At 44.6% G+C, this 27,270-nt stretch overlaps 1 protein-coding gene across 8 annotated transcripts in view; it reads right to left on the bottom strand.

The window, feature by feature from the left end:
* The window catches only part of NEO1 (neogenin 1), a 173,422-nt gene that overhangs the window by 112,251 nt on the left and 33,901 nt on the right, over window positions 1-27,270 (bottom strand). For 7 of the 8 annotated variants that reach the window (XM_068204323.1, XM_068204328.1, XM_068204324.1 and 4 more), the window contains exon 2: window positions 7,601-7,918. In XM_068204323.1, coding sequence (XP_068060424.1) covers window positions 7,601-7,918 — 318 coding nt within the window. Of the gene's footprint in view, window positions 1-7,600; window positions 7,919-25,466; window positions 25,601-27,270 lie in introns of those variants that run through there. The other variant, XM_068204329.1, reaches the window with a different exon arrangement.

Genomic DNA, 27,270 nt, shown 5'->3' with positions numbered 1-27,270 from the left:
TTGAGTCAATCAGAAACCTGAACAACGTCAGCACACAGAGCCTTCACTGCAGCCTAACAAAGCTGAAATCTCTTGCTGATTGCACACTGGAGCAGGCAGGGAGCGAGTGAGGAGCACAGGCTGCAGATGTAACCATCACTCTGCTGACAGCTCGGGATTCCGAGCAAGCTCCGCGCTAACTTGTCACACAGAATTACACAGGGACTGCTGGTGCTGACAGCAGAGCAGAAAGAGGGGAAAATCTGATCTGAGTCCAAATATTAACAAATGAGAACCCAATCTAAACACAGTTCAGCCAAGTTGCTTGTTTCGGGGTGTTGATGCACCGTCAGTGTGGTGTCACTCTGTCCTTGTCTCACCATCCAGACCCCGCAGCCGAGCCCCAGCTCATGGGACTTCAGGGATTTGGCACCAAGCTCCCTTCCACTAAATTCCTGTTTCTCCACAGATTAACTCTATCACCTGCCATATTTTCAAAGGCAAAGGTCAAGATGGAACATATGCTGCAAAGAGCTCCCATTTCTTATGATTTACAGTAAGTTTATATTATTTTGAACTACATGAACATAACTTTGGCCAGGAACTCAATGCACAAAGGATATTCCCTTTGCCAGTTACAAGACTTGCACTGCACAGGATTTGAATTTCAATCTAAAAAACACAAGTTTTTTTCTGAGCAGTGCAATTACATCATTACTAAAGCAGGAAGCTCAGGCACGAGTGCCACACATCTCCCTGTGCCCCCTCTGCTCCAGCTTCAGCAGAGCATTTGTCACCCTCCAGCAAGCACAAATAAGCTTTAACTGGCTCACTGACCCACAGAATTCAGGACAGGGATAGTATTAGTCACAATGAGCTGCTGGATTTGGTTTGATACAAGGTGAAATAAACTTGAAATGCAAAAGCTTAAGAAAACCTGTGTTTTTCAACAGGAACTAGTTTTAAGCAAGCAAATTAAGAGTCTCTTCACATGGGCTCTGACTTGGTCATTAGATGCCAATGAAGAGTTTCTAAACAAGCAGGTCACATCCCCTCTGCGGGCTTTCCCCAGGATTCCAGTGGTAATCCAGTTGCAGGCACGTCCTGTCCTTCTCTGCCCTGGACATGGCAAGAGGCTCTGCTTTTAAATCCCAATCTGAGACTAAAAATTTGTAATAGTTTTGAACCTGGACCTTTGCCTTCAGTCCAAGAACTGAGGACCAATTCAAAGGCTCACACAGATTTTCTTTGCTACTTTAACTGGACAAATATGAACTGCAAGAATTGAGAATGACAAATAACACAGAACATTTATTGTCTTAAGTGTCTAAACTCCCACACTTTCAGTAACAGCTGACAGAACCTGTACAAACTGCGGTTGTGTTAAAACCACCTTTGCCATTTACTTGTCATGAAGAAATGTATTTTGATCTAAGCCAATTTATGAAAAACGCAGATGCTTTTTTCATAGAAAAATATATTTCTGCAAGGAAAATTTATCACCCATGTCACTTCCTGGCTAAGTGCTCTTAAGTACCCTTCTCCAAAGTATCTCTGCTCTGAGCTTTTTTCCAATTCTGCGATACAGAATGTTCTTTATTCGCAAAGATCAGATCAAGATTACTTTTTTCTCCTTGCTGTTAAAGGCAATGTGCAATCCTGGATAAAAACGTGCTGTTATTTCTAAGTTAACCCCATCTCCACAGAGCTGGGACATTTTGTCCTGAGCTTCTCTCTCACTTTGGGATGGCACATTGAGTCTAGTGAGAAATAAAACACTGCTCAGCTGTAATCTTTGGAGCTTGGCAAACATCTCAGAGGACATGAGCAAACAGAACCAAACAATCTGTCTACTTCTGTGCAGCTCCTTGTAGTTATGGCAAAAAAACAAAGATAAAATTTCAGCTCAAATTAATGTTTGAAAAAAAATCCTTATCTATTCACCATTATTTATAAAGAAATAAGTGATTGATACTCAGTAGCTAAGCACTCTAACACCCCAGAAGGAAACACAGCACACCTCTGCTGCTGAGCTTTGCAGAGCTCTACCTTGAACTGCAAGCCCACTTTCCTCCAGGTCCTGCTCCCTCCCACAGGCTGTGCTCAGGGAATGGCCTGGATAATGATTTCTTGGCCATGGCTTCACCCACTGCCTACGATCCAGAGTCTGTAATGGAAACAGAATTCCTCATTTCTACCTGCCCTCCTCATCTGCAGCATCTTGGTGCATTATAGCAAATAATACTTTAAATTTATGGTAGAGAAATTCTTTATTAACCCATGGACAAAAGGCAAAGCACGGAGATCTGGAGCTGGTGTCATGAGCTGCACCAGAAGCAGGATTAGACCCTGGCATCACCTGGCTCAGAACTCAATTAACTTCTCCAAGCCTCAGGAATCACCACAGCCCATCCAGGCCTCCTGCAATTCCAGGGGCAGCTCTCCCAGTCATCAGTCTGAAAGCCCCAAGCCGGACACATGCAAGATGCAAATAAATCTTGAAAAGGCAATGTGGTGAGCTAAAAACTGGAGCAATCTCCCAAGAGAAGTCCATTCCCTCTATGTGATGTCTGGAGGAACTCTCAGCAGTGAAACCAGACCGAGGGCAGGTCCCTCCTCCCCGCAGGGCCCGTGTGACACCTGGCATGGCCACACTGACTTGGGGACACCTGACCCCACTCAGAGAACATCTACAGGAGCTTTGAGTGCACTTCTGAGAGTTCCCATTTTGCCAATGACCTGCCCCAAGCCCTATGCCCCAGCACGGCAGTGCGGAGGAGCTGTGGATGGGCAGGGTGGACCAGCAGGAGGAGGGCATTTACCCAGGTCAGCAGAGCTCTGGACTCGGGAACAAAGTGCTCGAGTATGGCTGGAATTACTCCAAGTCCTTCTCCCAAGTATGGACACCATGGGCCTCGGCCCACTCCAGCATGCCCAATTTGAAGTGGAGAAGAAGGAAGCCTCCCAAAGTCCCAACACAAAACAACATGTGAAGCTTCGCCGTGGCATTTCCAGAGTCACTCTTCAGGAACGTCCTCGTCCTGGGCTGTGCTGCCCCTGCAATGTGCTCAGTGGTTCCAAAGGAGATACTACATTTTTACTAAGTACACAGCAAATCCTTCTGGTTTCTGAACCATTTTAGAGTCTGACCTTACACATGGCAGGAGCATTTCTTAACAGAAGTGATTTGTCTATACTTTTTCTAAAAGTAAATACAAAATGAAGGCTTGAAAATAAAATTTCGGAGAGTACTTAAATAAGAAATAATAATTCAAGGAGATTATTTAGTTGAGGTGAGAAAAAAGTCAGACACTATCAGCAATGTTTCTGAATTAGTGAAACTCAGACACACCTGAAGTTTGTACCAAGGCAGTGCCACAGCTGCCTCATCACAGCCAAGCAAATGACACAAAGCTCAAAGCCAAGAATTATCAATTGCAAGGATAAGTGGAAGAAGAGGAAGAAAAACAGCTGGATTCACTTGGGGAAAGAAGATGACAAGTGGTGAAACAAATAATTTAGTGAGCAGTCTCGAAATGGATTTACAGAGGAAATAAATCTGCGTGATCAAACTCAGTGCCCTGTCACACTTCCCAACTTTTAGATCCTCATCTATCTGTTCTCTTAATAAAAGCTCTAACCAAGCCACAGCAACCAGTGACTGGGGAAAGATCATCCCGGGAATATTTTCAGCTCCTGTCATTATATTTTTTATTAAAATACATACATATTTATTTTTCCAAGATGAATTACAGACACAGATCTCCAAAACTTTGTAAATCTATTTTTAATCCATGTTTTACAGCAGCTTTTTTAAACCCTCTACCCTTCTTAAGATCTAACTAGCACTTAAGTATCAAAGACAGATTTGCATTTCAAAAGCCAATTAAAAAACATAGTGTACTAAGGCACTGATTAAAGTGTTGTGGCTTTACATAAATTAGGCAGTTCCTTTGACTTTCCCTATTTCAAATCCATCGTAACAATGGGAAAATCCTACACGTTACATGGACTGTATGACCACCTTCTCCCTTCACTGCCCTTAGAAACTGGTGATGACAAACTCAACCTTCATTTGCTGGAACGAACCAAACTGTGGAGGCTCAAACTGAATGGGAAAGAGATATTAATATCCCCAAAGTGCTGCTCATTAAAGAAAACTAACATTTATTGCTGTTTGTAGCTCCTAAAAATTGAGCATTTACTACTACAAGCCTGGTAGAACAGCAAACACTTTCCTACCAAGGTGTAGCACCACACAATTTCAAGTTACAGACTAATTCAAGTGTTCTTCACAACTGAATATTTTATCACATCCTCTGACTTTTTGAAACCTAGAGGCAGCAAAGATCAGTTTCTTTACAAGGCTCAGTTGCCACAGGACCTCTTCATCCTCACCCCTCCGAAAGCCCAAAGAGCAAAGTCTTCTCATGGATCATGACACAGAGAAAAGGTCCTTTAAAGGCACGTTGCCAAGTGCACAGCGCAGCTGCCATGACCCACTCCCCTGCCACGGCACGCTCAGAGCGGGGTCAAACACAAATTGATGAAACCCCAGCCAGCCTGTCTCTAACACAGTTCCTTCAAACCCTGACCCAGCACTCCAGGCCCAGGCACTCAGCATATTTTGGGTTGAGTTTCTCATACAGTGGCTCACTAATCAAACCCCTGTCAGCCTACAGTAACGAAAGAGCTTCAGATACCAACACCCAAAAACTTTAGATCCCTCAAACTAGAATATATAGAAAGTCCTTGGGAAACTCATCCAAATTTGGCCACCTTCCTACAGGCAGATTGCTCAGCATCATCCACCAGCTGTGCAGTTCCAAGACTGAAAATTCCAGCCCTGTATCCACATGATGGAACACAACATTTTATTACTGGATTTCCTTGCCCTGGCCTCCGTGACACACCAGAACTTGTCATTTTTAAGAGTTATTTCATGAGTAAGAAGCTGCTAAAACATGCAACCTACACTTCATAATGTTCCCTTTTAGAGATCAGGTGCATGGCAGCACCACACTACACACAGCAGAGGAACCACTGCTCAGTTAAGAGGGGAATTGGCTCCCTCCCACTGGAATTTTGAGGCTGAGGGGAGCCCTTACCGTGCCAACAATGCCCACGCTCACTGCAGCCCAAAAGCTGCCAATTAAAACAAAGAGTGGGAAGGAATATTAAAAACCACTGTTAAAACTAAGGCATTCAGATGAGGACAAGAAAAGCAACAGGCTAAACCAGGATTTAAATATTCCACCTCTTATTCCAAAGCCTTCAGCAACCAAAGTGCCTTTCCCCCTACAAGAGGATTAAACTCAGCACGGTCTTGCCCAGCTCTTGGCACTCGTCTGGGGTGGTAAATAGGTTTTCACACACCCACATCTGCCAAAGCCTCTGCAGCAGTGCAGCCAGAGGATGGTCTGGGGCAGGTTTCCAAGGTACAGGATAGCAAAAGGCAATGCACAACATGTGTCACCAGCATTTCCTCTAGTTCTGGGCAATAAAAGTACCATTTTTATTGCATGGAATTAATCAATAATCTCAATACACAGCTGTCGGGCCAATGTGTGCCAAAGGAGCAACTGGTTGTGTGGGGAAGGTCCTTATTGTCTTGGGCTAGACTGTATTTGTTCTGTTTTCTACCTAAGATTTTTTGGAAAAAATCCTCACCAGAACTGCATTGTTGTTTGTTGTGGGCTTTTTTAAAGTAGGCTCTTCCGTTTCTTTTTTTTTTTTTTTTTTTTTCCCCGAGTACTTGGGTTCTTTTTCAAGTACTAAAACACTCTTAAAGATTCCATCATTTTAGAAAATATCAATTGAAATAGCACCTTCTACCTAGATAGGAGAAAATGGAAGTGGAATTTCAGCAGACATTTTGGCTTACCTTCATTTTTAACCCCATTAACCTCACCTAATGATCATATAGAGCAGGCTGATAGCAGAGGCAGGAGGCTGAAGGCTCTCATGTGGAAAGCAGCAGAATTAATCCCGACAGCAGCGAGGCAAGGAGGTGGTAATTGCTGGAGAGAAGTGTGGGAGAACTGCCTTTATTGTCCTCATTGCCAAGAAGCTCGGAAATCTATTCCTCATTAAGAGATTCTCAAAGTCACTCTTTTAAGGTATAAAACCCCAATTTTTCTATTTCTGACATTGCTGATGTTTCACAACAATGCTACAAGCCAAGTTAATGGGAACAACATGTGAATACAAACGATGGAAGCAGCAGCTCTGGGAGATGCAGGAGCACCAGTCAGGAAGAATTCATTACCCCGAGACATTTATTAAGCAAAGGAAAAAAAAAACTGTTTGAAAAAGGCTGGCAAACATCATTAGAGAAACAAAGGAAAATCGCTTCACAGGCTTTTTTTCTAGTTACAGTGCCTTAGTTTACCTTGTTTTTTTCATTTGGTTGGTTTTTGAAGTCTCACCCTTACTCAGTAATTACAAGTCTCTTCCTGCTTTACTGTTTACAAGACACAATCTGACAATACCAAGCCCTGAGAAATAACAAGTGACAGAACAAACCATTTTTCCCAATCTTTATTTTTACCTGCAAACTTCACTCTCTCATTGCTTCCTACCCCCCAAAATAAAGCTATTACCTCTCAAGTCTAAAGGGGGCTCGAAACACCGAAGCGAGGTTATGACTTGGGCTATTTAATGGAAAATTGTTTGTGTTTGGTTGGCTGTTACTTTTCAGGTTTCCTTGTTCACACCTGATACTCAAGAAACAGAAAAATACAACTCCCCAGGACTCCATTCCCTACCCATCTCCCAGTCCTGCAGGGATTGTATACACTGCTACTAGGAGCTTCCCAAATGTTTCAGACAGAGCAGGTAATTCTCCACATACAAGCACAGAAAGTTATTTTAAGGTTATTTATACATAAAGAAAGCAAAATCCTGTTTTCTTCTCCCTTCTAAGATGTGGTAAATCTCCACTGTGATTTCAGACACCCGACACTTCTCTTAATCCCTTCATTGCAGCTTTCCTGATCTCCAGCATTTCCTGAGAAATACCCCACATTAAGCTGCTTACAGGAACAGAACACATGCCAACTCCCAGCCAGTAAAATGAGAGCCACAGTCCCAGTTTCCCTGAGCTGATGGAACCAGCTCGTGCTCCTTGGGAAGCACCTTCCCATTTTTCCAAGGGCAGAGCATTCCTTTCTGTGAGAAATGATCCTCACTTCCAAAAAATTTAAAGGTTTATTAAAACCTTACCAAAAATACAACAGAAGACTGAATAGAGAAAACATTACAGCGCCGGGAGCAGAGGATCTTTCCCACCACGTGCTCATCCACACAATGGAGGCTTTGCCTTTTAACCCTTTAGCCCTCCCAAAGTTCTGTCCATCGACTCCTTCTTTGCTGCCCTGTGCTGGAGATCACTTCCTGACATCTTGATTGGAGGTCAGGTGCTGCCACAGCAACGAGCTGAACCTCCCAAATGTCCCAAACCCAGGGCACCCCTGATAACAACACAATGGGGGGTGAAACTTACCTATGAAACTTCTCTTAACATGTATACATGATATTTGCCTTTTAATTGTGAGAGTCCACCACCACATTACTCATCTATCACCATGCTCTCAGCCACACTCCCAAACCAGAGCCTTACCTGCCACGGTGAGCTTCGCTGTCCTGCTCACGATGGTCCCCAGGTTATCCACGGTCGCCACGCACTGATAATATCCTTCATCAGGTTTGTTGTGCTTGGAATGCACCACACTGTTAATTAATAGAGATCCATCTGGCAGCAGCTGGCGGCGGTCATCCGACACCAAGTTGAGGAAAGAGCCATCCTTTTTCCACTCGATTCTGGGAGGGGTCTCGCACTGAGCCGAGCAGTTCATGATCACCGACGCTCCACGCACCGACAGCACGTCCAGGGGCTCCACCAGGAAGTAGAAAGGAGTGAAGGTTCTCACAAGCGATTCTGCAAAACATCACAGAATTTTTGGGTTAGTTTTCCACAGTTTTTCATGTGTAATGAGCACAAGCACTGCTCACATCCTCCCCCTGAACACATTCAACCAGCTTGGTCTGTGTGACGGTGTTTTCTGCTTGGATTACTCACATCATGGACCCTCAGATTCCCAGACATTTTCATCCCTAAAATGTATTTCCCTGCTCTGCTCTCAGCCTCTGTGGTGTGGGTGCCCTCCCTGCAGTGCTGTCCTTTGCTTTGTGGAACCAAGATTGGGAACCATCGAGAACAATTCAGCTCTCAGGACAGTCTCCCATTCTGAGCTTAACATATCTTGCAAGTGTCATACAGTGGTTTTTTTTTTACTTCTATTCTAGCCCAGGATAAACATGATTACTTTTCCATTCCAAGTATTCCCCAAAGAGTTCTGTAATTAACATCTAGTTTGCATTAAGAAGTGAATTTTAATTACTGTCTTTCTGGTGTATTTGGTCAAGAAGAAGGATTCTGTGTCAGTATCACTTTGACTTGTCTTAATTTAATCATCTGCAGAAAACGGAAGACAAATTCTTCCAGAGAACAGTTTTCTAATCAGCATAACACTGGGTTAAGGGCATCTCAGTTTTTACAGCCCACCTTAGAAATAACACTCATATAAGAATAAAAAACTCCTGCACTCATCTTAAAACTATTTTGTCTCTCACCATTGACCATTTCATCTCATGGTCAATAAAGAAATGGTGAAATATTTTAAGACCACCTGACAGACAAATATGCATTTAATAACAAGATTTGTTTAATTAAGCCACAGAATAATTCAGGGGATTGAGGAAAAAACACAAACTCTGAAGACGACCTTTACTTGCAAACAAAGGCTGTCCTGGACGCATTGCAGCTTCTCCCATTGCTTGGTTGTTTGTGGGGTTTTTAAAATCGGATTTACCTTCTAAAATGACCTTAATTAACAAATTGATGTGATTTCCTCTATCACCGAAGTACACAGAGAGTCCCCGGTCTCCAAAGAGCCTCCAGCTTCCCCCCAGAGGGACTCCAGCCTTCCTGCACAGAGCCCATTATGAGTCTCTGCTACTCACAATTCACAGCAACTTGGAGATAAGGCAGGAGTGGTGTGAAAGAAACAACAGATAAATGACGCTTTGGCAGCTGATAGCATTCAAACTCTTACCTTCAAGAATTCAAAGAGGAAATAAAGGAAAACGTTCTAGAAAGACTGAAGTTTCCCCAGTGACAGTGTCAGGCTGGAGACCTGTTAAGTTGGGATCCAAATCCTTGGGGTTGTCTTTCTTGAGGATAATAGAGACAGCCCCAAAAAAACCCCAAACCAAATACATGGAACAAAAAAAAAATCAATAAAACTTAAAAAATATCTAGGAGCTGCTTCTGTTACTCTGGTTTGTACAAGGGCACCTATGTGTGGATGTTCTCGATTCTCTGTGCCTCTGAAATCCTGAGTGTCAGCTCTCACCCAGCAAAAGGCAGAGCAGAAACAAGAGCCATGAACAGCAGGAAAATCTTTGACCTTTTTACCCCTATAATCTCTTCCAGTGCAGCAGAAACCTAAAGTTCTTATCAAAATTAAAGACTGAGCTGCACAATCCCTGGGCTTTCCAAGGGAAACATTCCCCCCACTCCCACCTCAATTACAGGCTTCTCCAAGGTTTTCCCGTATAAATCCAGACCCCTAAGAGAACAAAATACACTGGTTTGAGTTTTGCTTCACTCTGGCTTTTCAAATAAAACCCAGAAAACCTTTAAAAGGGGAATGGCAACTTTTTGTTTGCCCTGCCAGTCTCCAGTGCAGATTGGAGCAGATCCAATCCATCGATAGAACAAAAGTGTTCTTGCCCTGGAAGCAACAAGGTGTCCAAGGAAATAGAGCAGAGGATGTCAAGAGAGGTCACAGAAAGACCTAAGAGCAGCTCCACAGGGATTATAAACCTTGAGGAAGAACGGGAAGCAGATTCTCAGCCAGGCTTCAGAAGTATCAAACTCCTGCCAAGAGCCCTGGGAAGATACGGCACAAGCTGCTTTGTCCCGGGATATCACCGTGCTCCTGCACTGAATGCAGTGGGGACAAAATGTGAAGGGTTGGTGAGTAACTCCATCCCAGCCTGAAGGAAGTTAAATCAGAAGAGAGACCATTTTTTCAGAAGATTGACAGTTGGGGTTTGGGGCACTCTGGAGAACCACACTGCAGCCAGCTAAACTCATGCTGCCTTCAAGCCTCAATTCAGCACAAAAAGGGTTTGTATTCCCTTGACCTTAATAAACTTCTATTTCTACCAACAAGCCATTTCTCCCACTCCATCAACCTACTGATAACTCATCTCGATGTCAGCATCTTATTTTGGGTAGAATGGGTGTGTATTTGGTGCAGGGGGTCCTGCCCCTTTCCACACACTTACAAACACAGGCGTGTACACACCACTGCCTCCATTCGTGCAAACACTGGCCAAGGAGCTTTTGCTAAGGCCTAAGTCTGTCTCCCTGCTCAGAAACAGGAACAGATAAAACTCACTCATTCCCACCAGGCTGGAGTTTATCTCTCCCCAGATCTGCTCTGGAGATGAGTGGCAGGGAGCCAGATGTGCCAAAACACAACAGAATACCCTGGCACAGACAAGATCTGAATGAGCCGCAGACACGGAGTCACTTCTTGTGTCCTGGAAGGTCCACAACTCCCTGACTCAGCCCTGTCAGCACACAGGCAGCTGGGCTTAGCACTCCTGTGCCCATCCCAGGGCACAGGCAGCTGGGCTTAGCACTCCTGTGCCCATCCCAGGGCACAGGCAGCTGGGCTTAGCACTCCTGTGCCCATCCCAGGGCACAGGCAGCTGGGCTTAGCACTCCTGTGCCCATCCCAGGGCACAGGCAGTCATCTTTAGCTCAGCAGTGTGGCACTGCTGACTACATCACTACCATAATCCCCAGATCCTGCTCTTGGAAGCTGCTGTAAGGCTTGCTACTTTCAATTTAATGCTAGACTAGCTGATTATTCCTCCCTAACTGTATTAACTTGCCCTTGGGTCCTCCAAATATTTCCACCTTCCACGTAACAGTTTGCCAAATTTGAACTCTAACCTTGTCCTCGCTCTTCCCTAAGTGGTGTGAAAATGTAACAAACACAGTTTACACCATCAACCACTCTGGGAGTGAAAGACAGCAAACACAAGTTTACCTAGAACACACAAGCACAAAATCCCCACAAAACAGTCTCCAACGTTAACATCAGGACGTGGAGGAGCTCCCGGAGGAGCCCAGAGGAGGCCATGGAGCTGCTCTGAGGGTGGAGCCCCTCTGCTCTGGAGCCAGGCTGGGAGAGCTGGGGGTGCTCACCTGGAGAGGAGAAGGCTCCAGGGAGAGCTCAGAGCCCCTGCCAGGGCCTGAAGGGGCTCCAGGAGAGCTGGAGAGGGACTGGGGACAAGGGATGGAGGGACAGGACACAGGGAATGGCTAAAAATGGAAAAGGGCAGGTTTAGGTTAAATATTGGGAAGGAATTCCTGGCTGTGAGGGCGGTGAGGCCCTGGCACAGGGTGCCCAGAGCAGCTGTGGCTGCCCCTGGATCCCTGGCAGTTGGACACTGGGGCTTGCAGCACCCTGGGACAGTGGAAGGTGTCCCTGCCCGTGGCAGAAGGTGGGACTGGATGAGCTTTAAGGTCCCTTCCAACCCACACCATTCCAGGATTCTGTAAGTCTAAGTTTGGGAAATACAAGCTTGTTCACCTCACCCATTTGTCCAGGAACTGATGCCCAATTAACTACTTTCATACATTCCTACCCCCTACTATTAAAAATTCTCTGGGGTCTTCTAGTCCTCCTTGTCGCTCCTCTCTGCTCAAATTCTCATAACTAACCATCAGTTCTGACACTGTTTCAGCCAAGACAAAACCCATCACTCCAACGTGAACAGGCAGTATTTAACCATGAGGTGCTTCCAGCCTGTCCTGCACTATTTTCTATGCAGAGGTGCATCTTTATAAGGCTTCAGGTGAGCAATGTGTAGAACAGTAAATGCCAAGCAGCTGCACAAGTGGGAAGAAGCATCCCTTCATTATCCAGCTAATTTCTGGAAGACACGAGCACTCCAATATCCACCTTAAATCACTGAAATGCGTCCTTTAACAACCTCCTGCCACGAGCTCATCAGAAATTACAGCACCTAGGAAAATAACTCCAGACAAAACCACTCTGATCTCAGCCCTACCAACTCCACATAAATCACCTCAAAGTGGCGCACAGCAATGTGTCTCGAGATTTTACCAGCAGTGCCACAGATCTGACTGGGATTCAGTGCTGCCACCAGAACTGTTGAGTTGTGATGTTCTCCTGAGGACGAGCAGCAGCTGCAGCCCAAGCACAGGGCTCCAACACCACATTTCCCTTCACTTTGCCAAGAAACCACATCACATTTCACAAGGACCAAATGCAACAACCATCCAGAAGGAAAATGTGAAGCACAGGTATCGTTTCAGAACTCCTTTTTCCAAACAGGATGATAAATTAAGGCAGCCAAAAGCTGCCATCACAATTAGCTGATGAGCAGTACACCAGGCTTTGGTTTGGAAGGAGTCAAACCGCGCTTTGATGAAGAAAGATCTCTCTGTTAGGAGCTGAGGAACGACGTGGCACCGGGGGCAATACCTGTCCTTCTGACTCCAAGGCAATTTAGGAGCATGGATATGACACCCTTCAAGCTTGACATGTAAAACAGAAGCATCTGACAAATCCTGATCAGACTGGCAGGAACTGTTAGACAGCCCCTTCTCACGTACTGCGAGTCAGCGATAAAAGCTCCAAGCTCTCTGGCTGCAGAGAGCACTTTTCAAAGGTTTCTCCTCAGAATTTAATTAATGTTCCCAATGGCCTCTATAATCCTAAAGACAGTGTTATGCCCTTCCTAACCCACATCATTACAAAAAGCTGCCTCCAGAATCAGCCAGACGCAGTTTAAGTGAAGATGTTCCCCACATCATTCCCTGCAGGCTGCCAGCAGGAGCTCACAGGGAACTTGTTCTGTGGTTTTGTTCACATATTCATGGCTAAGGAGCACGTTGTCTATGTGGGCAAATTGCTGCATGTGGTAATCTCTAAATAAATGTATTTATTTCCAGCTTGGTAATTTATTGTCCTTGACAGCATCAAAAGCATTCTGCATTCCCCAATAAGCAAAATTTATCTATGATATGACAATGTACCAATGTTCAGACAAAGATGTATTTTCTACTTAATATTACATTTTTCACTTACAGGCAATAGAGATTATATACCACCTGATCAAATTAAACTACAACAGCAATATACACCAGCCAAACATATTTTGATTTTACTTTCATAGAGCACTTCCAAAGCCCAATCAAACACGCAGTGCTCGGCAAGTTCACCACACTCAAAAAGCAAGGTCACATTTCTAAACTGTGTTCTCCCAATGCCACTTCAGCTCCTGCTTCACAAAAAACTCTGCAATCCACAAATTATACCAGACAAAAATTAAATTGCACTTAAGCATCAAGAAAAAAAGGAGGGAGTGTAAGAGCTACCCCAGACTGCAGAGTACAGTATAAATCCTGCTGGTACTTCCATAATTCCAGCCGTGGGCTGACAGTGGAACCTGGCAGAGCAAGTGACGGAACATTATGAGATAAGTAATGCCTTGTATAAATCCAGACTTTCCCAGACTGTGTAGATTCTTTTCTCCTTCAGCTCCAGCAGATTTCCTCCTCTGATGATTTAATACACTGTAACAAAGATATCCATCACAAACAGTAACTCCTCTTCACCCCGGCAGGGTTGGGAATTGTGGGCTAGGAAAGGTGCTTGAGGAATGCTGTGGTGTCTCGAATTCCCCCATCCACAAGGGAAGGGGCTGTTCTGAAACACCCAAGGGAGAGAGATCCTTTCAGGATGGAAGAAATTCTGCCCTGGGAGGGGGCTGAGGCCCTGGCTCGGGGTGCCCAGAGCAGCTGTGGCTGCCCCTGGATCCCTGCAGGGTCCCAGGCCGGGTTGGACAGGCCCTGGAGCACCCTGGGACAGTGGAGGGTGCTGCTGCCTGCGGCTGGGGGTGGAAATGGATAATCCTCTCCAACCCAAACCACCCCCAGATTTTATGATGTCACTGAGCTGAGAAGGTTTTTGACATCATGTACCAACAAGATCACAAAAATCGAGACAGTCACCATCATGATGGCATTACTGTAACCGAGAAAGAGGTAATATGGTTCAGGACTTGGCCTCAGTAACTCAGGGGTGTTCAGACATCACAGCCAATAAACAAAGAACCAGTCAAGCAAAGTAAGCCATATTTTGCAACAATGCCCTTAGAGCTTTGTTTATATTTCCAGTTACCTTTCATTTGTTAAATAACAAATTATTGTTGGCTTAATCTTAAGTGACCTTCTTGATGGACCTCAAGCACACAATTTTATTTTAAAAAATTAGCCCAATAAAAAAGTGTGCAGGAATAGAATTAAGAAGCCTCCAAATAGTGTGGTGTGTCTGCAGTAAATCACTGCAAGGAAGCAGCCCTGCATCTACTCCAACCACTCCCTCTGTAAGTGATACCATCACCTCATATATTATTAAATAATGGCAAGAAAAACACGATAATGATCAGCAGCCAAATCCAAACACAGATTGTAATCTCCAAGATCAGATGTCTGTGGAGATGCATTTATCTGGTGTTCAGTTCCACAGCCTTTCAAACCCCTTGAGAGAGCCAGACATTTTTACCTGGATTTGGAACACGTGGAAGTGATTTTATTATTTACAATTAATTGTCCCGGGTGCTGTGCCATGGCTCCCTTCAGCAGCTGCTCCCAAGCACTGTCACACCAGGTCACAACCTCTCTGTCCCTTTACTGTGGGGCTGCAGTTCTGTTCAGCTTGGAAAACTGCAGGAGAAATGATGGCACCAACTCCTCCTAAAGCAGGACCTACTGGAACCACTTCTCGTGGTGTCCTTGTGCAACTTGTCCCAAAAAATCCCCACCAAGGAGGTGCTCCTCATGTCCAGTCCATATTCCCACTCTTAAACTGTTTCCTGCTCACAAGGATTTAATCATTTACCTTAAATCCAAGCTCAAGAAAAGGAAAATAAAAAGCTGTCTACCAGCTGTGCTTCAAAAACAACTTCTGGTGCACCTTTTGTTCCTCCTGACGTGCCAGGAAAAAAAAATCCTTTATAAGCACTAGGCCCAAAAATGTGGATTTCTTTCAGGTTGTTTAAAAATATCCTTGGGTTTTACAGAATTCACACGCAGCAGCTGAGCCCCACAAACCTCTCACCTTGTGCAAGGAGCATTCTTTCAGGCCATTTTGCTTTTATAAATCAAAGGAAACACAGGTCAGACCATCTAACACCCTATATTCAAATTAAGCCAGTGAGGAAACCTCTCTGAAGGTCCCAACTGCAAAATTCCTTCTCGTAACCATTTCAGAAGGAGAGCTTAAAGGATTTTATCCACTTTTCCCTTTTTTTGTGAAATACTAAAGCCATTTCTCTCATTTCAAGCAACTATCGGTTTTTAATATCAGCAGTGCTTCCTTCAAAAAGCACCTCAGTCCCAGGGGACCAGAGCTCCATTATTTATTTAATTTTTAATTCTTCCAGGGCCTGTTTTCATTATTTTCTCCACATGGGCTGAGAAACACCCCTCCAGCATTTCTCCACAAGTTTACTAGAGGGCACTGTAAAGACACCTACAAAGGGAAGAAAGTGCATTTCTGTTCCTCCCGGTGAACAATAGTACTTTGACTTTTCCCCAGAAATAGCTCCCAGATGTTGGCTCCTGACAATGCTACAGTTGTTACAGCAGGTGAAGAGGAATTTCCATTTTTTCCTGGAGTAATGGATTTCCTTTCCCAGAGTTCCAGTCTTCTGAGCACTCAGGCACCTAATTTACCTCTTCAGAGAGAGATGTGAAAGAGAGTGGCTTTCTGAGGGTTAAGGACAAACAGAAAACCCACTTGTAAGGCTCAAAATACACACTGCACACAATGCAAGGAGCTTCCTCGTCCTGCCCTACTCCTCCTGCCTGGGCTCCACTCAAACCACCCTGCTCAGACCCACAGAACTGGCTCCCCAAACACTCCCAAGGCCAGACAAGACAATGAGCTCCCTGTAGAGATGCCCCGCTGGTCTGCAAACCAAGCCCAGATAATCAGGGAACAGATTCCTTGCTTCAGACAGGGTGGGTTTTTTACCAGACTGGTATTTCAAAAATGGTTTAGAATATAAATACAGAAAAAAATCCCCACACATCACAAGAGGATTATTTGCTGAAACCAATTACCTAAATATTTCCCAAGTGTAAACACGCTGCAGCATCCAAGGGAAAGTAGTTTTACCACTTCTCAGATGCCAACGAGGTTATGGAGCACCCAACAGAACCGATTCAGTTTAAGATGCTCTTTAAGTGAGGCAAGCCTTGCTCTCAGTGAGTGATCTCCCTCCCCCAAGGCACCATTTCAATCCAGGGCTCCAGGCAGACCACGGAGATGCCAAGGGATGCTCACAAGTGTGAAGGGCAGGGGGAATGCTGTTACCAACTCAGGGGGCTCCAATCACAGCAATGGCCAGAAAAGCCACACAGGAAGAAATACTGGCAGGAAAAGAAAAATTGGTTTCTATAGGAAGCATAAAATGAAAAAAAAGGATGAACATGAAAAAAAAAGATGCAAGGAAGAATCAAACAGAAGGTTCCTGGACATAACTTCCAGTGTTTTTCTAAAGAAAGTGTCTTTTCTTTGTCACATTTCACGAAAGAGGAAAAAATTCTTAACAAATACCTTTAATGTCAGATCAAGCAAGGAATATCTGAGAGGATCTGGAAACAGAACAGCAGCATTGGATCAGAGCAAAAGCAATCCCTTTTAACTCAGCATCCTGTGACAGCAGCCCAGAGCAGATGCTGAGGAGCACCCAAGGGCAGAACCAACCGCAGCAAAGCTCCCCAGAGTCAGCCCCAGCACCTCCCTCTCACAGCCCGGGAACACCAGGGTTTGTTCCTTGGCTCAACAGCTCCTGGACGGAAAGCACAACCAGTAACCTCTGCCAGCCCCTTGGAGCTGCCTTTGGGGAGAGAAGGAAGGAAGAAGGGGAGAGGGAAAACAAATATGAGCTCAGAATTGGATTCGGGGGTCCTTAGTTTAGGGGACCAGTGCAGAGAGATCAGGATAATCAGCAAATTCTGTACACTCAGCACAACTAATTGTACAGCCCTTCCCTCCTCTGGTTTCCTACCAAGCACTGCCCAATCACACCACTGATCCACAATATATAAAAATATAATAACCTCAGCAATGTGCTAATGAGGGGTTTATTGATCTTTCAGGGCAGTAGTGAAAACACAGGAGCAGTAGAAAGGTGGAAATGATGCACATACACACTACTACAAACGTGCTACAGTGTTACCAAGAATCTTATTTTAAGAACATATTTGCAGCAGGTTTCTATCCCATAAAATTCAATGTTATTTGCAGAGTTCATTAGGCGGTGTTGTGGTTTAACCTGGGGATGAATCAGGTGCAATAAAACCTGACCCTCACAAATTTAACTCTTAACACTCCTGTAAAAGCGAGCTGGCCAACTAGAGAGCACCGAATTGAGACTGTTTTAGCGGAAAGGGTTAGAGCGGGATGGCAGGCACATCACCAGTCACAGGAAAAGGGGGATGCAGCGGGTGCCCTCAATGACATGGAAAACTGGGGCAGATTTTAATCACGCCAGCACCAAGGTAATACCCTGGGGAAGCTGAGGAAATAAGAGAGAACCAGCAGTACCCCCAGTTTTCCTGGACTTCCACTGAGCATAAGGGTTTGTGTCTGTGTTTGCAAAGCCCAAAGTAAAAGCTGTAGATTGCAAAGCTAAAGCTCTCAGAGATGCCCACTCTGGTCAGTGACCACAGCACAGCATTGGGACCCTTTAAAAATTACAACACCCATCAAAAATATCAACCAAACATCTTATTAGTATCATCAATGAATGAGCCATATAAAAGAAAGCATATATAACAAGACTTACAAAACTAGAATGTTACTGCACCAGATTTCAGGAAGTCTTGGCAAATCCAGAACTGGTAAAAATGTATAAAATATTTAAATCTGATATCCAGATCAGCTCCAATATTCAAATGAGCACCATTTTAACTGTGCAAGTTAGAAGAAAAGGCCAAGAAATGACATCCCAGACCTGTGCCCACCAGGAAAGCAGTTTAAGCATGAACTCGAACACACCTTGTGGAGTCAACAGCTCCTTCAAGTTACTCATTCTTTACTCTGAGTGGTGGATAAAGCTCTCCATTTGTGCCACCTCCACAACAAATCGTGGCTGGTTTGTTTTTTTTTCATCCTCTCAGCTGTGAACTCTGCATATTGATCCTGAAACGTTTAATGCCTTTTACACGCTTTGGCTGCTGCTGTTCACCAATGCCACGGGCTCTGCCTGGCCCTGCACTCCCTCCCCAAGGGAGTAGCTGCAAATCTTCCTGACCCTTCATCATGAAATGCACAAAAATGATCTGGAATAAAACCCAAAATATCCCCAAGTCTTATTTACCGCAACTTAATTATTTCAAGTACATTGAATGTACATGGAGTAGAGCAAATTATTGGATTTTTGTTTATTATTTGCTATATAAGAAATCAAGCAGCTACACTTTGGGAAGGCAACTGCAGCCTATTAACAGTGTATTTGTATTCTAAACAGATCTATTAAAAAATCTGATTGCACTAATCCTTTACTGTAACTTTACAGCCGTGTTATTTCACCCAGCTGACGTTTTTCTGTAACAGATTCCTATTAAGCTGTGAGTGCTCCTAAGCCTCACAATCCAAGAAAAGCTACGAGAAAAAGAGCCAAATGCCTCAATTTAACTCCCGATTCCCAGTGTCTCCTTTTCCCCACGGGGAGTGGGTTGGCACACAGTTATCTCCCCCTCTCTGGCAGGGAAAGGGGCGAGGGGAAGCCCCAGGGTATCCCTGCCATTCCCACACCATCCCAAAGCACTGGAGCTGAGTTGGACGGGTAACACGACCCTGGGCTGTAACTGGAGCGTGTGGAACCGCCATCCCTGCCCCATTTGATCTCAGTTGAAAGTACAGTAAAATTAAGTGAAAGAGCAGTTTTAAAAGCTTTACACAGATTCTTGTCTCTCCTCAAAGCGCATTAATGAAAACACTTCCTGTGGCAGTGTGTGAAGACAAGCAGCACCTTTCATCTCCCCTGTTTACTGCCTTCACCTCCCCGATTCCCAGGCACCACTGGAGCTTTGACTGGCACAGCTTTTGTCAGAATGAAGGAAAAAGCTCAACTGTAGCTTTGCAAATATATTAGCAAAAACATTTGCAAGTATTAGCTTGGCAAATGTTTTATACATCTGAGGGGAAAACAGATTTATCTATTCATTTCATATAACACAGATTATTTCAAAGTGGGAAAATACGTTTCAAAAGAACTTATGGAAGAGTGGAAATACAATTACTGCATGTATTAACTGAATTATCATATAGATATGGGTATTAATGGATGCACAGTTCTGGATAGGCTGCTTCCCTCAGCCTCTGCTGTGGCTAATCCTGGCTGTGCTGTGGACTGGCACGCACTGACAGCTACCTGGGTGGCTATTTGAGAGGTTCCTCTGAAAGGCTTTGCTCTGCTTAACACAAAGCAGAATTTTTCAGTTGAAATAATAACATCAAAACAGGCCCCAGACCTGCACTCTGTGCATCACGTCTGAGAACAGCATTCCATTCACACCACTTCATTCCAAAGCTGTTAAACAAACAGACAGACCTGATGAAATATTAATTTGGCTAATTATGGCAACAGAACTCCAGAAGGAAGTAACAACTCCACAGAAAGAGAGCAGTACCTGTTGGCAGCAGTGCCAAGTGCCCGAGTCCCAGACGTGTGGCAGATGGCTCCCGAGGCCTGGGCACACCGTGCTGGGCCCAGCCTTGGCTCGGCTCTCCCTGCCTGGAAGATGCAAAGGCTCACCTGGGTAGGCAGAGCCTATGTGTGAGCTACTGAATGGGGGCTTTTAGGGAAAGACAGCACACAAAGCATCTACCACCCAGCAGTTGTTCCAATCCATAGACTGCAATCAAATCCCAGTGTTTTCACCAGAGAAACATTTACCTTTATTGCAATAAAAAGCTCTTCAACCTGCTTGGACAGCAGATGCAAATTACCTGGCAATTCACTGCCCAAACCAAAAATTTTGGATGGTAATACTTTATAAAACAACATTTAAATATAATTCTTTGCATGGAAGAGTCTTCTGGAGCTCACTTAGTCCAGCCAGCTGCCCCAAGCAGGTCTATTGAGATGAGGCTGCTCAGGGATCTGGCCAGCCAAGCTTCAAACTTCCCCAAGGAACCATTTCCCAACAACAGAAGAGAGCAAGCAAGAAGTGTGTGAGTATCTAAAGTAGCAAAGCATGGTGAGAGATACACCTCAAACTGGCATTTCATTATTTCCTTCCTGGCATATCACAACTGTGAGCTTTAGTTAAGCATCTACAAATGAAAAGTCCCAAAGCCACAACAATGGTAACATCAGGAAAGATCTGTTTTGAGGAATCCAGCAGTAAAAGCCACACAAAGTGCCTGCTGTGGAGCTGTCACTGCAATGATGGGTTTGTGTGTACCACCAACCACATAACCTGGGCTGTTCTGGCTCCCAGAGCCCAGCACACGAGTCCAGGGACCAAGAGACACATGGAGCCATGGCTGAAGCTTGACTTGGCACCGTTCACTGCCCGAGTGTCCCTCAGTGTTCGAAACATCTCACTTCAGCTGGACTCTGGCCCAGCTCCGACCCACAGGCCGATCCCACTCCTCAGCTGCACATTTGGGGAGAGTTGCCACAACTTCTGATGTGACCGCCCCATCCCAGGTCAGCGGTCATCACCATCAGCACAGAACAAGGACCTCAACACCCTTACACTGCTGTCTTTGGTTCATTCCCTCTAAATCCAACCTTCCCCATACTGCCAGGGCAGCCTTTCTCCTCCGCTTGAGGTCCCTGGCAGCATCAATGTAAGGTTTTGGCACATCCTTTCCATTTGCATCAAGGTCAGCGCGTGCCACAACAAGCTTTCTATTTTAAATACTGCACATCGATAGGAGTGCATTAAGATACAAAGCCTTTACACAGCTCCAGAAGATGTAACAGCACAGCTTTTCCCAGGTTCTGTCAGAACTACTGCTGGAATTTGTCCCAGTCCCCAAGCAGCACCTTTCAGAGAAAGCCACAAACGCTGGGAGCCGCAGGGCAGAGCCTCCACAGAGCCACCACCGACCACCACCAGACACCATTAGAGAGCTAAAAATTCCTTTGGTCTCCTTTTCCCTGTCCATTCCAGGGTTTATGTAAATAGCCTGCACAGCCTTCTCCTGAGAAACTCTCCAACCTAAAGCTACCTAAATCACGGCATAATCAGATAATTAGACTGCGGTCCCTCTAAGTCTGCCATTAGCACTTCCAAGCTATGTTTAAGGGGATAAAAAAAGCTTTATTTCAAGTAATTCACAGCACATGATGACTATCACAAAGGGGAAGCTCTATTTTCTAGCAGAGTAATTTACACTTTCTAAACAAAAAAATTCCAAGAGAAAAATTGTCATATAATATGTGGTGGGGTTTTTTGTTTGCTTTAGGAACTACAAGCAGAAAATAGAGCTATTGAACCGGCTCCTTTCAGCTGTAAGAAGGTTGAAATGCAGCTTTTGCAGGAGAAGCAAGCACTCGTGTCACCATCAACCATGAAAAAGTCCCAGACAAGAGCATGTAAAATCATTGTATCAGCTCCAAAACAGGAACATCCATGCTACAGATGGGATTATGGGAGGAGGGGGGAAACGGAGGTCAGGAGCTGGTCACAAGCAGCAGCATCTGTGAGGTGATGCACTTGAACAGCACATTCTACAAATACAAACAAAACCTGATCATGTTCACTTTTTTTTTAAATTCAAAACCTGCTAGGTTGGTGTAAAACATTGCTTTTCTTGGATTTTCTGGCTTTGTCTCAACACCAGGCACGACTGAGGTCCTCCTTGCCTTGCTGCACTATTACCTTGCTTGCACATCAGAGAGAATATAAATCACAGAATATTAAGCAAAGTAAGATGCTTTGCCTTTATTTGATTAGGGTTTTTCAGCAGCACAGATTTCTTACAGCCAATATTAAAGTGTAATTACTTTGTCTCCCAAAGTTTTCAAATACATGACTTGCATATATAGCAGTGGTTTTTATCTCTGTAAACACAAAGTAAGAGAGGGAGGGTAAAATTACTCCACTTTTCTGCTTAGCAGTTTCAGTTGTAGCAGCACCTCCTCCCCAGTCACAGCAATGCATGAGGGCTTCATCCCTGCTTTGGCTGAGGATGAGGGGACTGTTAAATATTTATCACAGGAGTCTGTGCCAATAACAAAAATGAAGGAACCACAATCAGGGCAGGCAGATGGGCCAGAGCTCAGCAAGGCATGAGCTGAAGTGTGTCAGGAATCTTATGAAATGAGACATTATATAACAATATCAAATCTGGGCACCCAGAGCTGGGTCACCTGCATCTCCCCAGCTGCACACAATGCAGACAGCCCAAACCCAAGCATTTAAACATCTTACACTGGGTTATATACTGACTTACTTTTATATACGTATATATTAAAGCATGCACATCAGCACAGCTGTATAAAAGGATGTACCTGCTAATTTCTAAAGCAAAAATTAAGCTAGACCTATCAACAGGGCAGCTGATAAACCCATGGGCTTTGATACAGCATAGACAAGACCATTTGAGACTCAGCCAATAATGGTATTAGATCCACCTCAGCATCCAAATTAACTTTGCTGCTCCAGCAGTCCGAGTGCTCTTCATGAGCCTGTTCAGGGAGGTGGGAGCTGAGCTGGCCAAGGGCTTCTCAGCACAAAGCCCCACTTCTGGCATGCTTGCAGTCCCTGGGGTTCATCTCCCCACTTAGTTGTTAACAGATACAAAGGTAACTCTGGACACCAGTGCCACCTCTTCAAACTGGTAATCTAGGTGAGCTATTTTTACCAGAGGATATTTAATCAGAGATCTGAGAACAATAATTATCTAGAGATACTGAAAATCTGGGGCTACGCTGCAGGACCACACAACAGAAAAACCACAGAATACAGAAGGACACTGTAATGAGGGCTCTGCCTGGAACACGTGAGTGAGAAAAGCAAGATCCCACAAGCACAAGGCACAATGAGCTGTCCCGAGTTCTTTCTGCACCAAACCCAACTTTCTGAAGGGCTGCTGACTGCAAACCACCCCACCAAACCAAAGCCCAGCAGATGTCACGCTCACATCACAAGCAGCAAGTTGAGAACATTTCAAGAGCAGCTCATGAAGTTTACAGAACTTGCTTTTAGTTCATAGGGGAAAAAATCATGGTCAAAACTTACTATTAGACTAAGGTGTCTTTGATATCTCATCGATTAAATTAAATGTCATTAATTTTGCATGCAACTCATAGATCATTCTCTAAATGCTATGCCAAAAATCTAATTGAGTCTTCATTAAGTGATCAGGTGGGAAATGGGAGCTCTTCCCTCACTACAGAATTCAAGGTTAAAACACCAAGGACTGTTAAGAACTGCCTCAGACCCTCACTTTCAGTCACCACACAAAAACCCCTCCATTTCATTCACTCCAAATTTCCCCTATTAGCTGGCTCCTCCTCTCGTTTTACACCAGTAACCTTGAAAAGAGGACAGGTGGAGCTACTAAAGAAAGACAAAGGGGCTTAAAAAAAGAGATTATTTCAAGCTACAATTAGAGTATCCTACCAGACTACACTATTTTAAAGCTGAAATTTAAATTAAATTCCAGCCGCATTTTTAGCCACGTGCTTGTCGTTACCTTTTTGTGATCCCAGTGTCAGAAGTGAACAATTCCTAGGCTTATCTCCACCACCGAGTGCCACGGCAGGATTTGGCCACCCTTCTGTTATTTGTGGGTGATGGTGGGACAAATCGACTCTGCCATTTCACAATTAACAACGAGACTTTAAAAAGTGGTAATTTAACACACAAAGACACTACTGGAATAAAACAGCACAGCAGAAGAGGCAACAGGGTTTACCTCTGCAAGGAAAGCGTGCTGCTATTCCCCATGTCTGGAAGATAATGTTAGGTCATGACTGCAGCCTCCAGGATGGAAAAGGCCCTTGGCTAATGCCAGGTAGCCAAGCAGGACTGCCCAGGGATGAGAGGGCAGGCAGGAACCCAGGCAGGCTCCCAGCTGGCAGGGGGATGTGGCCACTGCCTGCTCAGAGACCAAAGGGAAAGGACTGGAGCCAGCGAACAAGAACAGGGAGCAGCACTCCAGGTTTGGGAAAGGCTTTGGAAAACTCCTCTGGTGCTTCAGGTGAACGGGAGCACTGCTCTGGGACAGGAATGGCTCCCACATGGCCACTGCTGGAGGTTCAGGGCAGGCCTTTTGGACTCCATTAGTTCAAGAAAGGGACACCTGCCCTTTGACTTCACAGCTACCTTGGTTCAATATTCTGAAGTAGAACCTTGGAGTTCTGTGCCCATTCCAAACTCTGCTCTCTTTGGTGTCACACAGCAGGAGAAGGAATACTGACACAATCTGTCATAAATGTTTTCCTCTTCACTCCAAAGCTGCACATTCAGATTCAGCATCCTGCCCTGCAATTCCACCTCACGTTTTTTATTAGATCATTTTTTCAGCATAAATGGTACAGCCATAAATACTAGTTTTTCCATGAGAAGTATTTTGTACAGGTGGTATTTTGAGTCTCCCCAAATCATTGATCTATTATTGAGCCAAGCTGAAAACACACTATCAGTTTTCACTGAACTATTGATCATGTAAGGTCAAGCCTTGCAAGAGGAGTACCAGGAATCTACAAGCAGGCAGCTGGAATGAGCCATGGTATTTCTGATGCCATACAAGGAAAGGAACTTAGAAAATAATATTTAAACAGCTTGCTGGAGTGCAGGCTACTCGTAGGAGAACGTCAGCAGATTGGGTACTGATTACAGTGAAAGAATGTGAGCCCCACTTGCAGAAACAAAGGTGATTTTTGAAGGCTGCTCCCTGAGCAGCAGGCAGCCTGGCCCAGTTCCCCAGCCTGGAAATGAAAATAAACTCGGGTTATCTGTTATCTCAGTTAAGGGGAGGTACGGATGGTAGGGAGTCAGGGGAATTTAACTATTATGGATAAGTGTGAAATCCTCACCTTTGCTTTGCCAGTAAGGCATTGCCATTTGCTATGGCAAAAGAGGAAAAGAGAACCATTTTGCACCCACATTCCTTCCCAGGACTGGCACTGCCAAGAAGTTACAGGGAAGCTTTAACAGACACCAGTGTGATCTCAAAGTGCCCTGGACACAGCACTGGCTCCCAGCTGGGCTGGGCACTATTTCAATTACCCACTCTCTCTCTCAAAAAGCTGTTTTTTCCCTTGAATTTCTCATTCGCTGCCGCCGTGTTTGCAAAATGAAAACAAAACCGAGAATAACTTCCCCTTGTAAAAACCTTGCAAGAGATAACTCGGGCTGTTAGTTCCCTTTGGGCTGCTGGGATCTGCCTGGTTTTCTGCCACACTCCTTTAGAAGAGCCCATTATGAGATTTGTATAGGAAATCAATGCTGAGGAGCTGCAGGTAGCCCTGGCCTCCTTTTGTGTTGCCAGCACATGGCCCAGCTGAAGCAGAGCGGTGCCCCGGCAATCCGGCCGCACGGCCCAAACAATGACATCACTCGGCTCCACGCGGCATTCGGGCAAGGTAAAAGCTTTGCTGCTCCTTTTAACCATTATTGCACAAACTATAGCGAAAATGTGAGCCTTGTCCTGCCACCAATGGGGAAATGAAAAGCAAGACGGGCAGAAGAATGGTCTCTCAGTCATGCCACTCCAGCAATAATGTTTTTTCCAATGAAGCTTTCAGCAGTCAGACATAGGAAAGATTATAGACACAGAACCTGCAGTTCCATTCAAAAAGATCTTTGTTAGCAGAAGCAATGAAAAGAGGGAAAAAAGCCCACAAAATTCCTCCACTTAAAGCACAATCTCAAAACATATGCTTACAATCCTGGAAATCTTTGGGAGATTCAGGGCGTTCAACAGCTGCAGCTGAGCTTACAATGAACATTGCAAATAAATGCTAATGAGATGCTTATAGATCCTGAACAAATTGATTTACTGAGATCTTGTCGAGTGTCTCCTATCAAGGGTTTGTCAGAGTAAACAACCAAACCCTTATAAACAGAAGTGACTCATTCATTACAACTGGAAGAAAGAAAGGCATAACTGAAGCTATAGTCCAGGAAGATGATAAAACAACCCCCCCCCACACACACACGTGTAATTTACCAAAAAATAATAAAAATTAAGTTTTTGAAAACCCTGTTAGAAAACATGTACAGTTTACCTCACCAGACAGCAACAGATCAGCTTGCAATGCTGTGAGTACATTAAAAACCAGAGTTATCAGCACGAGAAGTAACCATAATAAAACAGACGTGAATAAAGCTTTAGGATAAACCCACGTAAAGCAGATGCGTAACAAGTTCATACTCGTGCTGAATTGTTTTATTGCACATTGTTACAGTACAACCTCTGTGTGTAAGCAGCTCCTTGGAAAACAAATGGGAGCAAATCCATTCTCTTACAAAAAAACCTTACTGTTCATAAGGTTACATATGACTATGAACAATAAATTATGCAGGAGAAGCGAGGCAAAGCTTCAGAAGCTCTATATCAGAATAAGAAAAAATGTTTCTAGTTCAATTAAGCTGAGATGATTCCATACTATTACAACTGCCTAGCACAGAGAATTCTAGGATTCCTTTTTGGCCAGTCACCTATAAAAAATGAACATTTAATGATTTCATAATGGCAGGCAGGGAAGGTGGTAACATGTATCCCTCGACTGAGCACAGACAGGGAGTTTCTCTTACAGAACATTAAGAGCAAAAAAGTGAAATTCTCCAAACTGGGACAAAAAGCTAGGGCCACTTTATTAACACTAAACGGTCTTTGGGGAGGCTGCCCAAAAAAAAACTCTTTAGTAGGAAAAGCAACAAAATGCAAGAAAAATGAATCCCTTCATCTTTTCAGTCTCCACAACTCCACTCAGTGAAATCCTGGCAGCTTTTAAGGGAAATCCAATCCCCTAGTCCCCACCTACTGCCCAAGCTGGAGCAGCCCCAGCCCCACATACATGGCTGTGTCTGGAAGGTGATTTCCAGAAGATCCTGGTGAAAGGCTGCTGTGCTCTCCTGTTACTACACACTCTGCCCTGCCTGCAGTTCCTCAGAGCATCCCTTCCGCACAGGAA

This window comes from Anomalospiza imberbis, chromosome 13 (genome assembly GCF_031753505.1).
Source record: "Anomalospiza imberbis isolate Cuckoo-Finch-1a 21T00152 chromosome 13, ASM3175350v1, whole genome shotgun sequence".
Lineage (NCBI taxonomy): Eukaryota > Metazoa > Chordata > Aves > Passeriformes > Viduidae > Anomalospiza > Anomalospiza imberbis.
This window is presented reverse-complemented; position numbering and strand designations above follow the sequence as displayed.